General features: G+C 44.5%; 1 protein-coding gene across 1 annotated transcript in view; it reads left to right on the top strand.

Annotated features, from left to right (window-relative positions):
- The window catches only part of LOC135218083 (uncharacterized), a 101,527-nt gene that overhangs the window by 44,345 nt on the left and 39,828 nt on the right, over nt 1–17,354 (top strand). Inside the window, exon 2 of the mRNA XM_064254226.1 lies at nt 9,615–9,724. Within this exon, the coding sequence (XP_064110296.1) occupies nt 9,615–9,724 (110 nt within the window). The remainder of the gene's footprint in view (nt 1–9,614; nt 9,725–17,354) is intronic.

The raw sequence follows: 17,354 nt of genomic DNA, 5'->3' as shown, positions 1-17,354 counted from the left end.
CAATTGTAAGCTAAAAATCTTACAGTCTAGTAATATTCAGTCATTTATCTTCATCTTGAAACAAATTTGAAGTCTCTAGCACAATATTTAGATTTATGGTGAATTTAAAAAAAAAAATTTCCTTCCCTCCGCGCGCGGATTCTCCGCCACAAATCTCCGAAATGCGTACGTCCCATTCTTGGAATATTTGCTCTGTTTCATGTTAGGCATTTCATAGAGTTTTATATATGAAAATGTGCGCAATTTCATGTAGAATAAAACAAAAAATATTTGAAGGTTGTAGCTTTTCTTATTTCCGAAATATTGCATATAAAAAATATATATATAAAAAAATCCGACATTCGGTCAACTTTACCTCGTCAGATATGGTCGAAAAATGCATTTGTAAGCTAATATTCTTACAGTATAGTAATATTCAATCATTTGTCTTCATTTTGAAAGAAATTGGAAGTCTCTAGGACAATATTTAGATTTATGGTGAATTTTTGAAAAAAATATTTGTTTACGTCCGCGCGTTACGAATTCATGCATTATTTTGTGATAATATTTTCTCTGTGTTGCTTTTATTGTTTTACAATGTGTTATATACCAAAATGATCGCAATTTAGTGTACATTACAACGAAAAAAAGTAACTTGTCACCTTTAACCAGTTCGCGCACAGCGCGATTTGAATACAATTATATATGAAATTTCGTTTTTGCACTATCATATATCGCATTATTTATATATGATAATGATAATTTTTTTCATTTCTGATGGTTGCATACTAAATTTCAGCCAATGACAAAAAAAAAGGAGCCAAAAATGAACTCTTAATCTTGAAAACTAAGCGCGCTGTGATTTTTTGTAAAATTTATTTTTTCCGCTTCCGCGCTCACTCTGAAACACCTCCGGCACACGGGAGAAATTTTTTTTTTTACTGCTATGGCGTTTAAGGGTTAATAATAAGGTAATATATACAATATCGGTTATATACAAATGTGAGGATTCCTAGCAAAAAAAATAAGGAAAACCTCACTCTATAGCCTTTGCAACTAAGGCTTATAGGTTAGTGATGAACCCGGCGGCAGGGTCACAGGAAGGATGTTAGTGAGGCAGGTAGAAAGGAGATCTGGATCTATGGCTAACTACTTAGACAGGGTCAGGGGAAACTGTGTTTCCCGCTGCCACTGCTGGAAATTTTAAAGCTTCCAAGGATTTCAAGTAATAGCGTCTGAATACTGTCGGTGACTTCCAGCCTGTATATTTCTTAAGATCATCGAAATTCATGTGTTGGAAATAATTAATTGAGGTGGCTACAGCTCTAATATCGTGGACTTTAGGGAAGGAATCTGGGTTGGCTTGCTTAATGAAGTACAAGATTTGCTGTCTAATTCCTTTTAAGGAAATAGTGCCACCTTTCTCTCTTAAGGATAAGGGACCTGATGATCTAGTAGATGTCCTTGAGAGGAAAGCTCGTAAGGTGGTTACTAGACATAAAGAAGGGTCTTAAGGAAGGTGAGGTACCTTCCAAGGGGCCCATCACATTAAGGGGTCCTCATTTTTGGCCAAGAATTTTCTATCTGGGGAGAGGAGAACTTCTGAAGGGAGAAATTCTATTTGGCCTGGGTCTCTGGAAAGAGCCGACAGTTCAGATATTCTGGCTCCTGAGGCCAGACTTAAAAGTAAGAGTGTTTTCCTTAGTAAAGATATATAATTACATGAGTTGTTATCAGTGTTTGAGGCCAATCTGAGAACATCATTTAAGAACCATGAAACTGAGCTAGGTCTCTCTCTTGGTCTGAGCCTAGCACACACTTTGGGAATAGACGAGAAATAAGAATCTGTTAAGTCTATTTTAAAGCCCAATTGAAAGATCTTCTTTAGAGCCGACTTATTAGTAGTAATAGTACTGGCTGCTAAACCTTTTTCAAATAATGATTTGAAGAATGTAATAGCCAAGTTAGTGGTCACGGTTCGAGATTGTGTTGCCTTCAGGAAATTTGCTAGTTTCTTAACCGCTGCGTCATATTGACGTAACGTTGATTCTCTTTTATCCAATTCTAAGAATAGGATATTTTGAGGATCGATATTTGCATCTCTCTTAGCCGCGAACTTCATGAAGTCCATAAAGTTAGGGTTTTGAGAATTCCTGAGGAAGCGAACACAGTCCTCATTTGTACTTGTTGAGAGACCTTGGGATTGGGAATCCGTTGAGGGCGGAGACCCAGTTCCAGAAGTAGAGGGAACCAGTTGCTCTTGGGCCAATGTGGGGCTACTAGAGCGACTTGTCCTTTGAAAGTCCTGAGTTTGTTCAGGACTTTCAATAGAAGATTCACTGGAGGAAAGATGTATACTTTCCTCCACTGACCCCAATCTATGGCCATGGCGTCTGTGGCATAAGCCAGAGGGTCCAGGTTGGGAGCCACATAGCACAGGAGCTTGTTGTTCGATTGTGATGCGAAAAGATCCACCTGGAGGCCTGGGACCTTTTGGCATATCCACTGGAATGAGAGCTTGTCCAGAGACCATTCCGATTCTAGTGGAACTGATCGAGACAGGGCGTCTGCTATCACGTTCCTTACTCCCGCCAGATGGGTGGAGGATAGATGCCATTTGTGCTTGGCTGCCAGCGAAAAAATAGCTATCATGACATGGTTCACATGCCTTGACTTGGATCCTCCCCTGTTGATGCAGTGTACTACCACTGCACTGTCCAGTACCAGTTTGATATGAGAGTTCCTGGCTGATGCAGTGTACTACCACTGCACTGTCCTGTACCAATTTGATATGAGAGTTCCTGGCTGATGCAGTGTACTACCACTGCACTGTCCAGTACCAGTTTGATATGAGAGTTCCTGGCTGATGCAGTGTACTACCACTGCACTGTCCAGTACCAATTTGATATGAGAGTTCCTGGCTGATGCAGTGTACTACCACTGCACTGTCCAGTACCAGTTTGATATGAGAGTTCCTGGCTGGTAGAAGCCTCTTCAATGTGAGGAACACTGCCATGGCTTCCAATACATTTATGTGAAGCTGGTGGAACTGAGGGGACCAAGTCCCTTGTACTTTCTTGACTTGAGAGAATCCTCCCCAACCGCTTAGAGATGCGTCTGTGTGAATAACCAACGCCGGAGGGGGGAATTGAAGAGGTACTGATTTGGACAGATTCTTGATTTCCGCCCAGGGGTGGAGGTGATTGTGGAGAAGCGGCGGAATGGCTGACAACTTGTCCCGAGACTTGTTGTTTGCTCTCAAAACGCCAAACCCGATTTATATCCTTTAATTTTGCCTTCAGTAGAACGTCTGTCACTGAGGCGAATTGTAGAGAACCTAGGATTCTTTCCTGGTTTCTCCTTGATGCTTTTTTGCACCTGAGGAATTGTCTCATAGCTTTGGCTATTTCTTTTCTTTTGTCCGACGGAATTGACACTGTGTGGGCATTCAAGTCCCATTGAATGCCTAGCCATTGAAAGCAGGTGTCTGGCGTTAGCCTAGACTTGGATTTGATTATTTGGAATCCCAGATATTCCAGAAATTGAATTACTTTGGCTGTAGCTTTCTGGCATTCTTCGACGGTTGTTGCCCAAACAAGCCAGTCGTCCAGGTACGCTACTACCTTTATCCCTTGAGACCTTAGTTGTTGAACTACTGACTCCGCTACCTTTGTGAATATCCTGGGTGCCACGTTCAACCCGAAGGGCATTACTTTGAATGAGAATACCTGGTTTCCCAGCCTGAAGCCTAGGTACGAGCGGAAGTGTCTCGCTACTGGGATATGATAGTATGCGTCTGTAAGATAGATAGAGCTGGTGACGGCCCCACGGGGAAGTAAGGTCCGCACCTGTGAGATAGTCAGCATTTTGAACTTGTCGCAACAAATGAAAAAGTTTAGACGGGAAAAGTCTAAGATTATTCTTCTTTTGGTTGAGCCTTTCTTTGGCACGCTGAACAAGCGACCTTGAAACTGTAAATGCTTGACTTTTGATACTACCCCTTTCTGAAGTAGTTCTTCGGCATACTCTGTCAGTTCTGTCGTCGGTTGCTGATAGAAGGTCTTGGATGGAGGGGGACCTTTGATCCAGCTCCATCCTAGTCCTTTGGACACAATACTTTGTGCCCAACTGCTGAACCCCCATCTGTGTCGATAGAGGAACAGTCTCCCTCCTACCTGAGGGTTCTCACTGACTTGGGGCTGGTCGAGACCCACGTCCTCCACGAAAGTGCTTACCTCTGATAAGAGCTCTTCCGCCACCTCTGGCGGAATGAACCCCTAGCCCTACTTCCCCTACCAAACTTGTTAAAAGTTTGGAATGCCTGGCCTTCGAAGACTGGGTTGAAGGCCGGAGAGACAGCAAACGAGGTAGAGGGTTGATTCTGAGGTGTCAGGAACAAGATAGGCTGGGCCTGGTTTTTCGAGGTGGAAGGTTGTACCACCTGAGAAACCGGCACTGCTTGGACCATTTGCTGTTGTTGAGGAGCCTGATAGGGAGTAAACTTCCTGGGCTTCTTCGACTTCTTAATAGATGCCGAAGAAGATTCAGGCTTCCTTTTAACTGAAAGGCCCCAACGGACCTTAAGGCTTTGATTCAGCCTTGTGGCCTCATGAAGAACCTCATTCACCAGAGCTTCTGGGAAGAGGTCAGCACCCCAGATAGGGGCGGCAAGCAGTTTGTTAGGCTCATGGCGAATAGTTGCCTTTTGTAGCACATGTTTCCTACAGTTTCTACGCGCAACCACGAAGTCGTAAAGGTCGTACTGAACTGTATGAGTCTGAGCCTTGGCTAAAAGCTTGAATAGAGGTTCCTTGCCATAGGTTATTGCGGCAACCTCTGTCATTACCAAGGCATTCAGCATTCTCCCTAGTCTAGACCTGGCATCAAACTCCGCCTGGACCAGATTGTCAGGTAATCTAGGGAGCCTCTCGCTAAACTGCACTATTGCGCAGTCTGGCTTGAGTTTACCTACCGTGAAAGTGGAAGGTAGGTCCGTCCAAAGTTCTTCAGCACTGGGAAACAGGAGGGATGTTGGCTCCGTTTCGCGGAGCTGTGGCATAGGCTCATCCTTCGTGGCAGCCTGGATAGTCAGCTCTGCTAACTTTGTGGTGAACGGAGTAGGGGTCTCTCCGTCCGCCACAAAGATGGTAAAGGGGCTCTTAAAGGCCTGGAGCTTCGTGTTAACGCAGTCCCAGTCTTCTAAGCTCCTTAGCCACTCCCTCTGGGCCTGATCCCGGCTGTAGATGACAGTTTCCTTTGGGATCCTGTCTTCCCTCCTCATCGCCGCCTCTGTAAGACGGACATAACCCATGAAAGGAGGTTGCAGATCAGTGGGGTGGAACTTGAAGTCCTCTATTCTTTGAGTACCACAGTCTGGAAGCGTCCGCATACCGTCCTTAAAAGGAGTGTACGCTGCTACCCTCCATCGGTTGTTAGCAGAGAAGGAAGGTAGGGAGTCATAATCAGGCATAGGTTGGACGGCTGCAGCAGGCTGTGCGAGAACTGTTGGAGGGTTCTCTCTGAGACCCGCCATGAGGTTCTCTTGATTGGTCAGTCTTTCCGAGATGTTACGAATAGACTGACCAGATTCCTCAAAGGATGTCGAGATGTGTGATAACATCTGTTCAAATTTATCCTGCACTAGGTTGCCCACCAGACTGCCCATTTGCTGCATAATGTTCGCAGCAAATGCGTCTGTGTCAAAAGGAGCTGGGTCCTTAGACACTGTAGGAGTTTTTGGACGCGTCCCAGTAGAGGTAGAAGGCTGAGGATCACTAGAGCCCTGAGCCTTATCCTTTGAGGATTTACTTTTTGACCCCTTTGAGTGTGAGGACGAAGATGACTTCATTCTCTCTGCTCCGGGATGGTGAGCCGGAGACTTACAAGACCCAGAAGACGTAGTTTTTTTGGGCGTTGTCTTCTCCAGGTCTTGATCTCTCGTTTCCCCTTTAATTTGGGGATAGTTTGAGTGGACTTCGGCCTGACCGAAATCTCACTCTCTGAAAATCCTTGGAAAGATGTGGAAGAGCGGACAGGGGAAGAAGAAGATCCAGAAGGACCCAAGGGAAGCCCTTCGGCCCCCAACAAACCTGCCTCAACAAACATACTACCTGGGTCACCTACTGCCATCGGTTCCAGGTTAATGTCTGGGGTCGCCACGTCGTCTGCCAATTCGTGATTACTCTGGGCCGCCAGCACCTGGGCCACCTGGACCTGGATAGACGAGATGTACGGGGCCGCCACTGTCGGGTCAACGTACGAAGTCCGATTTAGCTCCGGGGAAGAGGCGGAGAGCCATACCTTTATCCAAAATGTATGGCTGCCCCTTCGCTACGTTCTTTCCGAAGCCTCCGACCCAGGCCTTCAGGGTGGCTGTCGCGGCGTCCTTCACGGCGGAAGCCTGGAAGAGAAGGTTATTTTAAGCCTCAAGAAAGGCTAGAAAATAGCCAACATATTTCAAGATGTCATCATATTTCATGAACATTCATATATTACTATAATACAGCGGAAAGAGTCCGTTATAAACTTACACCGGAGGTAAATTGTTCCACTAGCTTGTTGTAACATATCGAGCATGCTTCGTGGTGCCATACCGCTGAGTCCCCGAAGCGGATGGCGCAGACGGCGTGTGTCCTGCAGATCTCATGACCGCAGGGATCCGCAGGGATCTTGGAGTACGGCGTTACAGCCGGACTCCTGGCAGTTGGTAGCCTGTAAGTGGACAGATACATGAGTATCAACATTAGTTAATGGGACTAGCCCGTTAAGAAATATAATACTCCGCCATATGCCGGAGCGGAGAATTATGTGTTAACCTTCTCCTGTTCTCTTAAAATTGAGATAGTCCTTAGGTCCGGTATGCTAGTAGAAGGTTCCGGTACGCCGGAGAAGGAGTTTCACCAAACTAGCAATCAGACTCAACGCCGGGGTGGTACAAGTACGGCGGGGAGAAACAAGAGAAAGTTAACCTAATAATAATAAAATAATAGACAAGGAGGAGCATAGCTCCGCTGTAGAAATATTGCAAACCGAAGGAGAACCCGATGAGGGGGCTCCGCCGGTCAGCGGAATTCACACAAAACGATAAAAACAATCATAGGAAGCATGTATGGAGCTCTTCTCCATCACCCCCTCCCCCATAAAGAGCTGGCGGAACCAGTCGATCCCGCCGCGAAGAAGGGGGCGGGAGACCGAGGGTAGGAGAGAGAGCGGTGGGAACCCTAGGGTCTCCCGAACGCAGACGAGCCGGATGGCCAGTCCGACCCAAATGCACCCGGGACCCCCCGTGGAGCCCAAGGAGAGAACGGTATGACAAGATAAAAATATATATAACCCTACCCCCACATGAGACTCCCGTATCCCCTCCGGAGAGGGGAGGAGGGGAGAAAGCTCGGGTGTTACCATGGCAACGTGAGCGAGAGGAACGTGCCTCCCCGACCCCCGTAGGGGTAGGAGAGGGAGGGAGGGGTACTGAGCCGGTGGCTCAGTGTGATCGCCTGGCCCACCGTGAATGTGATATGACCACGTGGACGGTAGGCTCAACGAAGAGGTAGCCTAGGCTACTCTAACCGTCTCAACATGCTACACTAAAATACAAAATAAAATTACTAAATAAAAGAAAAGAAGGGGATCACAGTAAAAGGGAAAAGAGACGTCCTAGAGAGGTTAGGAAACCGCCCCGGGGGGGAGGGCGCCTAACCACTCGGGAGCTGGGCTCTGCTGGTACGTAGGAACGGAGGGCAACTGCCAGGGTGGTAGGACTAGAGAAAAAAGGGACATGAGTCCTAAATGCCTAACAGACCTAGACAAAGGCACATGCATGCATGAACACTGAGCTAAGGCAAAAAGGCACGAGCTTGACCGAGCTGGATTCCCTGAATAGTCAAAATGAACAACAAAATAAAAGCAAAATAATAGCAGAATCTTGCACGTCACGAAGGCATATCATAAAACTGCACAGGACAGTTACAACGGTATAGGAGACCGTAGGAACTGAAAAAGAATTACACGAGGCGAACCGGGTAGGTAAGCCTGTAGCCATGCGATGGGGGCACCGTCATATAACCTAAATAAAGGTAATAAAACGGGCCCTAACTGGCTAAAATTACGTGAAACACTTAGACAGTACTTAACTTAGTTGCAGCAATAGCTAGAAGCTTCATCGTAGTGATAAATCCAAGAAAGAAAGCGAAAAAACACACAGCAAACAAAAACACGTGCGTGTAAGATCTGCTAACAGAAAAGGATGGCCGCTAGAGGCGCTGATGGTGGCGTGGGTGCGCTGATGGTGGCGTGGGTGCGCTGATGGTAGTAGTTGCTGGAGCGGGCTGTGTATCAGCTCTCTCTAGCAGGGGGATTTTGGGAAGGAGATATCTAAATGACAAGAGGCCCGTGGTAGTGGCTTCACTCGCCCCAGAAACCATACCGACACCCTCTTTTTATTTAGGGTGAGCGAGTCAGAGTACTCTGACTTTCCATTTTGGTTTTTTCTCTGGCAATGTTAGCAATTTTTACCTTAGAAATATGAACTAAATGATATATTTCACTAAGCGACACGGGCTTGGCCCAGAAATACAGTTTTTATTGCAGGATTAATACAGTTTTTATTGCAGGATGCAGTAGGCTATCAAATATAAGTACTATAAACTTGATAATCAGTCATTTTGAAGTACGAGCATTTGTTCAACAAACAATACAAAATTTTCTTGAAAGTTTCATTTAAAAAACGGAATATCCGACACAAGAAACGTTTGACAATGAGGTACCACTATAATTGCAAAGACTTCAAAGGAATTAAAAGAAATTTTAGTAAAAATTTTCCTTTTTATTTTTAACAAAAGCCATCTTAACATTGGAAATGTCTAATGTCAGAACGATTTGACTGGAGGCTTTACTCTACATAATTGTACCATGCAACATTCTTTCTCTCTACTAGAGATGTAGTAAATGTGTACGTACACATGTAATAAAGTTTGCTTGCTGAAGACCAGCATTATCTAAGATACCACACATGAGCATAAGTCCTAACAAAACATAGACACACCTCTCACTCTGTAATTATGATTCATCTGTTAGCTGAATATTGTCATGCTGTAATTTGTGAAGAGGTTGCTTTCCTCCTTTAGAGTTACTTGTAATTAATTGGTGCTCGTCTAGGGCCATAAAATCGGCAATTTCTGGCACCATAAGGCGCCAAGTTCCAGTTAGGTGCCAATAATAGTTATGGTGCCATAACATACCTAATAGAAGCACCATTGACCGATTATCCGCGCTATTAGTGCCATGAATCACAGAGTTCATTTAATGGCGGTTTTTGCTTTTTGGCACTCCGCCTAGAACAGAATTCCCGTCGATAACTGGGGACTGCCTGTATTGGTTGTATCATTTGGATTGATGCAGTTGTTGCACTTGTTGCAATGAAAATTTATTTAAGAAGGTTGGTTTGTATAATTAGGAAAACTGAGCATTGCTGTATATCTTTTAATTAATGTACCCTAATTATTTCAAGTTTAGTAGTATAGTAAGGTAAATAAACATTGACAGTTTTAACTATATTTCAGCTTTTGTAAAGTTAAATTAGAGCCATTTTGCCTAGAATTGTGTCATATTGAGTGAGTTGTATGCTAATTTTTCAGTCACGGCAAAAACTTAGTGTAGCTGGACCAAGAATTAAATCACGTTCAGGTCAAGTGGATGGAATGAATTGTGATGATACATTGCCAAAAAAGAGGAAGAGGAGGTCAAAGTAAGTGTTTTGACAGTATTTTTCTTTGCATTGAGATATATCGGAATAGAATATTTATCAATGCAGATAAAGTGTTGCTTGAGGGGTGCATCGAAAATCTTAGGGGACTAAATATTACCCAAGGCAGTTATAACAGAATTAAGTGAGATATGCTGTGCATTGAGCAGAATGGGAGTTAATAGCTTTTTGCAGAAGGGTTTTATAGGTTGGGCATAGAGAGAAAAGATTCAAATTCCTACAAGGACTGAAACAGCTGTAGAAAGGTTAAATACATATAAAGATATTACGGTATGTAGATCTGATAAGGCACCAGTGATTGTGTTAACAAGATGGAGGAGCTGCTTAGGGATGAAAATACATAAAAAGATTCCATAAAAAACCAGTTTTGAGGGATATACAGAGTTATTTCAACAGAAAAGTGAGGGAAGCAATGATAGGAATTAGGGAAAAAGGAGATGGAAGTTTAGAATGGCAGTTAATTTTGGAAGAAAGCCCAGAAATACCTATATCTACAGGAGCCCCAAAATACAGAAGGAAGGATGGTCATTAAGGTTGATTGTGGCCTCCATTAAAGCCCCAGAAATTAGTTTGAAGGGGCGGGGGGTTTCTGGCTAACATGGGAAAATGAGAGCAATTTATCTAATATGCATTTGGTTCATAACGCAGATTAATTGACAAGTTAATTTATATTATGTAGACCCCCTGATTTCAACCCCTTGACAAGGTCTGGGAGCATCTTAGGGATGCACTGTAGGGAGACTATGCTCTTTAATGCCTGCACTCTCTTCTGTGGATTCAACTGAACATTAGGACCTATACCTCCTTGACTCTTCCTCCTCCTATAAATTTTCTCCTTCCCTCCTTTCATTTCTATTCATAGAAACCGAACAACAAATTTCAGCCCTAAAGTTGGTAACTACTCATTAAAGAGACATCCAATGACAGAAATGTCATTCAGATGAATAAAACAAAAGACGTGTCCTCAACAAAAATCCAACGAGCCAATGAGTATTTGTCAATAAAACGTATTGATAATGTAAATGTAAAAATAGAGAAAATGATAGGGTACTTTTGTGTGTACTTCCTGAAAATAATAACAAACCGGTTGAGGAGAATATACTGTAGGACATTCTTAAAATGAGATACGTATCCCAAAGTACAAGGTTGTGAGGTATACATATATACAGTCAGTCTCCACTTATTGATGGCATCGGTTAACGGCATTTTGAGTTTACGATGCTTGGCTGACTAAGTTTACCAGATTTTCAGTGCCGGTAAGCAGTTTATCAGCGTTGGTAGGAGGTTTATCAGCATTTGTAAGCAATTATCAGTGCTGGTAAGTGGTTTATTGGTGTCGGAAGAGGTTTATTGCGCTTATGGCATTGTAAACGCCATTTATTACCATAATTAGTGTGATGTTCCGGGTGACAGTGATTTTCAGTTCATCAACACTCAACCAGGAATGGAACCCTTGCTATTAATTGGGGACTGCCTGTAATACCAAGTAAAGAGAATAATAAAATACTAAGAATTGCAAAAATAAAATTTGAAGATCAAGATCTACCTCAAAAAAATAAAAATTTGGGGTAGAAATTGAGAACTGAGACCTTATGTTTCAAAACCATTGCAGTGTCAAAATTTTAGTAAATACAGGCACACAAAGAAAAACTGTCGAAATGAATATGTATGCACTCATTGTTGATCTGACGATGGAAATGCTTTGAGCCAAAGTGTGTAAACTGTGAGATTGCATGAATTGTATATACAATACAGAACTGAAAATCTTACAAGAAAGCACTGGGATGTCTATAAAAGAAGCTAAATTGGAATTGAAAGTAAGAAGAATTCAAGATCCATCTAAGAAACACATATTCTTCAATAATAAGAACCAGTGATGAAACAAAACCCATTCAAATAGAAGTAGTGGAGTTCAGAAAAGGATTTTGACGGAGGAAAAATCTATTTCTGGGTGATTGGCTCGTGTCGCCCTATGAAAGTATCCTTAATATCATTCTTTCTAGGTAAAATTAATCTAAAATTACCAGAGAAAAACAAAATAAAGAAAATGTCAGTAAAACCTGACTCGCTCACTCTCTTAAAAGAAACGTGTCGGTATGAGAATATAGGCGAGTGGGATCACTACCACGAGTCATTCACCATTTAGACCTTCCAACATAAAATCCCCACCAGAGAGAGCTGATACCAAAGGGTGATGCGGCCGCTACTACTACTACTACCGACGCCACGGACAGCAGCGCCCCTAGCGGTCATCCTTAATCTATGAACATCTTGTCCTGCAGGGTGGGTAAAAGAAGACAGGGTGGGTTTCATAGGGCGACACGAGCCAATCACCCAGAAATAGATTTTTCCTCCGTCAAAATCCATTTTCTGGGCTCAGCTCGTGTCGGCCTATGAAAATATACCAGAGAAACAGACAAGATGGGAATAAGGACAAATGAAACCCAATAGTAAAAAAGAGATATATAATATAAGTGAATCAGAGACATTACAGTATACAAACAAAGTACTTAAAACTAACTTATCCTAATACAATGGCATGATAAAGAAAGCAGTCAGTATAAAGTACTTAAAAATTAACTTATATTAGACATAGTAACATATAATAATGTAATGGCAAATAACAAGGAGTGATTCACTTAAATAAGATATTTACAAAATATACAAACACATTGTGTTCTACCCTAGCATAAAAATAAGGGTAGAAACACTGAAGTACATTATATGTACATAATGTGGATGTCCCTAGCAAAAAAATAAGGGACAATCCACCAATATTATTCTAGCGGCTAAGGCTAGAGTATTCCGAGTAGCATGGCAATAGGGTGAGGCATGTTGGACGAGGTAGGTAGAAAGGAGACCTGGATCTATACTACAACTACTATGCAGTATCAGGAGAAACAATGTTTCCCGCTGCTACTGCAGAAAATTTTAAAGATTCCAAGGACTTTAGATAATGACGTTTAAAGACTGTCGGTGATTTCCATCCAGTATACTTTTTATATGTTGAAAGTAATTAATTGAGGTGGCTACTCCTCTGATGTCATGTGCTTTTGGAAATGAATCAGGATTGGCTTGTTTAATGAAGTAAAGGATCTGTTGTCTGATTCCTTTTACTGATAAAGTGCCACCTTTTTCTCTCATAAAGAGAGAACCTGAGGATCTTGAGGATGTACGAGATAGAAAGGCTCTTAAAGTTGATACTGGGCAGAGAGAAGGATCTTGCGGAAGTGGGATGACTCTCTAAGGAGCCCACCTTGCAAGGGGATCCTCATTTTTAGCTAAAAAGCTACGATCCGGTGAAAGTAGAACTTCTCCTGAGGGGAGGAATTCCACATGACCCGCATCTCTGGATAGAGCCGACAGTTCTGAAATTCTGGCTCCTAAAGCCAGGTTTAATAAAAATAACGTCTTTCTAAGAAGCATTATAAAAGTGCAAGACGAGTTGTCAGTATCTGAGGCTAGTTTGAGGACATCATTTAAGAACCATGAAACTGCAGTAGGCCTTTGAGAGGGTCTAAGTCTAGCACAGGCTTTGGGAATAGATGTAAAGTAAGAATCTGTTAGGTCTATTTGGAAACCCAACTGAAAGATTTTCTTCAAAGCCGATTTATGAGTAGTAATAGTGCTAGCTGCTAAGCCTTTTTCAAACAAAGATCTGAAAAAGGATATAGCTAAGTTAACTGTCATGGTTGTGGTGTTCGATTCTTTCAGGAAGGATGCTAATTTTTTAACAGCTGAGTCATATTGTCTAATAGTTGACTCTCTTTTATCTGATTCTAGGAAGAGGATGTTTTGTGGATCAATGTTAGCATCTTTGTTAGCCGCAAACTTCATGAAGTCCATAAAGTTAGGGTCTGAAGAATTCCTGAGGAAGCGAACACAGTCCTCATTTGTACTGATTGTGACAGCTTGGGATTGGGAATCCGTTGAGGTCGAAGACCCAATTCCAGAAGCAGAGGATACCAGTTGCTTTTTGGCCAGTCTGGAGCAATCAGTGCTACTAGTCCCTTGAAAGTCCTCAGCTTGCTCAAGACCTTCAAAAGAAGATTCACTGGAGGAAAAACATAGATTTTCCTCCACTGATTCCAATCTAACGACAGGGCATCCGTGGCATAAGCCAGAGGGTCCAGGTTGGTGGCCACATAGCAAGGGAGCTTGTGGTTCGCTTGTGAGGCGAAGAGATCCACTTGGAGACCTGGGACTCTCATGATTCCAGAGGGACTGACTGGGACAAGGCGTCTGCTATCACATTTCTTACCCCCGCCAGGTGAGTGGCGGACAGATGCCATCTGTGTTTGTCTGCTAGTGCAAAAATGGCTATCATGACATGATTCACGTGTTTGGATTTGGACCCTCCCCTGTTGATGCTATGTACTACTACTGCACTGTCCAAAACCAGTCTTAGATGAGACTTCTTCGGGGGAAGGAGTCTCTTCAGGGTAAGAAATACTGCCATCGCTTCCAGGACGTTTATGTGAAGTTGGCGGAACTGAACCGACCAAGTCCCCTGAACTTGCTTGAATTGAGAATATCCCCCCACCCGGACAGGGAGGCATCCGTGTGAATGGTTAACACTGGAAGGGGATATTGAAGGGGTACTAACTTTGGCAAGGTTTTTCACTTTTGTCCATGGACGGAGCTGGTTGCGAAGGATCTGTGGGATCACTGACAACTTGTCTCGAGATTTGGTGTTTGCTCTTGATCGCCAAACTCGATTTATATCTTTCAGCCTTGCTTTCAGGAGGATGTCTGTCACTGAGGCAAACTGGAGAGAACCTAGGATTCTTTCCTGGTTTCTCCTTGATGTTTGTTTGCATTTGAGAAATTGTTTCACAGACTTGACTATTTCTTTTCTTTTGACCACTGGAATTGACAGATTGTGGGAAGACAAATCCCATTGGATTCCTAGCCACTGAAAACGAGACTCCGGAGTGAGCCTGGATTTCGTTTTGTTTATCTGGAACCCCAGATGTTCCAGAAATTGAACTACCTTCTTTGTGGCTTTGAGACATTCCTCGACCGTTGGTGCCCAGATCAACCAATCGTCGAGGTATGCTGCTACCATTATCCCTTGAGTTCTCAACTGCTGAACTACCACTTCTGCTACTTTCGTGAATACCCTGGGGCTACATTCAGACCGAAGGGCATCACTTTGAATGAGAACGTCTGATTTCCTAGTTTGAAGCCTAGGAGTGGCCGGAAGTGTCTGGCTATAGGGATATGATAGTATGCGTCTGTAAGATCGATGGAGGTTGTGACGGCCCCACGGGGAAGTAAAGTCCGTACCTGCGAGATGGTGAGCATTTTGAACTTGTCGCAACGAATGAAAGAGTTTAGCTTTGACAAGTCTAAGATTACCCTTCTTTTTGTTGAGCCTTTCTTTGGCACGCTGAATAAGCGACCTTGAAATTTTAGATGCTTGACTCTCGCAATAGCTCCTTTCTGAAGGAGTTCCTCCGCATAATCTGTCAATTCCTTTGATGGTTCCTGATAGAATGATTTGATTGGAGGGGGATCTTTGATCCAACTCCAACCCAATCCTTTGGACACGATGCTCTGTGCCCATTTGCTGAACCCCCACCTGTGACGGAAGAGGAACAGCCTCCCTCCTACCTGGGAGCCTCACTGTTGTTGGGCGGGTTGACCTCCGCGCCCTCCTCTGAATTGTCTACCTCTTGCAGCTCTTCCTGTGCCACGCTGGCGAAAGTGGCCCCTCGCCCTGCTACCCCTAGAGAACCTATTAAAGGCTGGGTAGGCCTGGCTTTCGTACATAGAATTGAAGGCTGGCGAGACTGCGTAGGAGGTTGACGGTTGACTCTGAGGAGACAACAGGAGGATGGGTTGAGTCTGTTTTGAAGTAGACGGCTGTCCCTGTTGAGTAACTGGGACGGCCTGAACAAACTGCTGTTGCTGCTGGTAAGGCTGGAACCTTCTTCCTGTCTTCTTAAGCTTCTTACCAGCAGCAGGGGCGGTCTCTTGTTTCCTCTTGGAAGAGATGCCCCATCTAGCCCTAAGGCTCTGGTTGAGCCTAGCAGCCTCGTGGTGCACCTCGTTCACAGAGGACTCTGGGAAGAGGTCCGCACCCCACATGCTGGAAGCCAGGAGTCTATTAGGCTCATGCCTGATAGTGGCCTCCTGCAAGACGTGCTTTCGGCAGTTCCTCCTAGCTAGGAAGAAGTCGAAAGCATCAGCTTGGACTGTCTGGAGCTGAGATTTGGCCAGAATCTTGAATAAAGGTTCTGTGCCATAAGACAGGGCAGCCATTTCTGTAATGATTGAGTTAAGGGACCTCCCAAATCTTGTTCGAGCATCGAACTCTGCCTGAATCAGGGTATCAGGCGGTCTTGGAAGCTTCTCGCCAAACTGGTCCATTGCGCAGTCTGGCTTAAGCTTACCAATCGAGAACGTGGCAGGCAAGTTCTCCCACAATTCTCCAAAGGCTGGGAAGAGCGGAGAAGTAGATTCCGCTTCCCTCAGCTGTGGCATGGGCTCGTCTTTGAGGACTGCCTGAAGAGTCGCTTCCACTATTTTGGTAGCGAACGGAAGAGAAGCCTCCTCCTCCGTAGCGAAAATAGTGAACGGACTCTTGAAAGCTTGGAGCTTAGTGTTAGTACACTCCCAATCCTCCAGGCAGTGAACCCATTCCCGCTGTGCGTGATCCCTACTATACAGCACAGTCTCTCGGGAAATCTTGTCCTCTCTAGTGAGAGCAGCAACGGTCAGCCTAGCATACCCAATGAAAGGCTGAGTCAGTCCAGGAGGATAGAACTCAAAGTCCTCAATTCTTCGAGTTCCACACTCCGGGATAGAGATCATGCGTCCTTGAAGGGGGCATAAGCGGCCACTCTCCATGGGTTATCCATGGAGAAGGCTGGTAGGGATTCGTAGGGAGGTAACTGCAAAATGCCAGTACCTGCTATGGGGGAGCTTGGCTGAGGAACCTGACTAAGTCCAGCAAAACGGTCCTCTTGCTCTCTAAACTCTGTTAGAGAGATCCTGAATGGATTGGCCAGACTGGTTGATGGTGTTTGACAGCTGCGCAAACATCTGTTCAAACTTAGACCCGAGGGTGGTCATCCTCGAGCCAACCATCTTTCCCACTTGCTGCATCACAACTGCCGAAAAGGTGGTGGGATCAAAGGAGCTCGGTCCCGCCACCCCAACAGGAGTTACCGGAGTGGATCTGGTGGATGCCGGAGAAGGCGTTGGCTCGGCTGGAGCACGAGCCTTCTCCTTAGAAGCCTTGCTTCTAGAGCTCTTAGAGTAAGAAGAGCTCGGCTTTGCCTTCACCGCGTCAGCGTAGGAAGTCGTAGACTTCCTAGCTGAAGAAGACGACGACTTCTTAGAAGTCGTCTTATGGAGAGTCTTCTGTTCTCTCTGTCCCTTCACCGTAAAGCCTTGGAAAGAGGCAGAAGAAAGGACAGGGGAAGAAGGTCCAGGAGCGCCCAAGGAAAGACCTTGGGCGCCCGACACACCTACCTCAACCAACAAATCCTCTGGCCCTACCGCCATAGGCTCGATGTTCAGGTCCAGGTTAGCCACATCTGGGACCGGCTCCTGCGTGGAGACGGACCCGAACGCCTGCTGCACCTCCTGCTGGATCGAAGCT

Source organism: Macrobrachium nipponense, chromosome 9 (assembly GCF_015104395.2).
Source record: "Macrobrachium nipponense isolate FS-2020 chromosome 9, ASM1510439v2, whole genome shotgun sequence".
Taxonomy (NCBI): domain Eukaryota; kingdom Metazoa; phylum Arthropoda; class Malacostraca; order Decapoda; family Palaemonidae; genus Macrobrachium; species Macrobrachium nipponense.
This window is presented reverse-complemented; position numbering and strand designations above follow the sequence as displayed.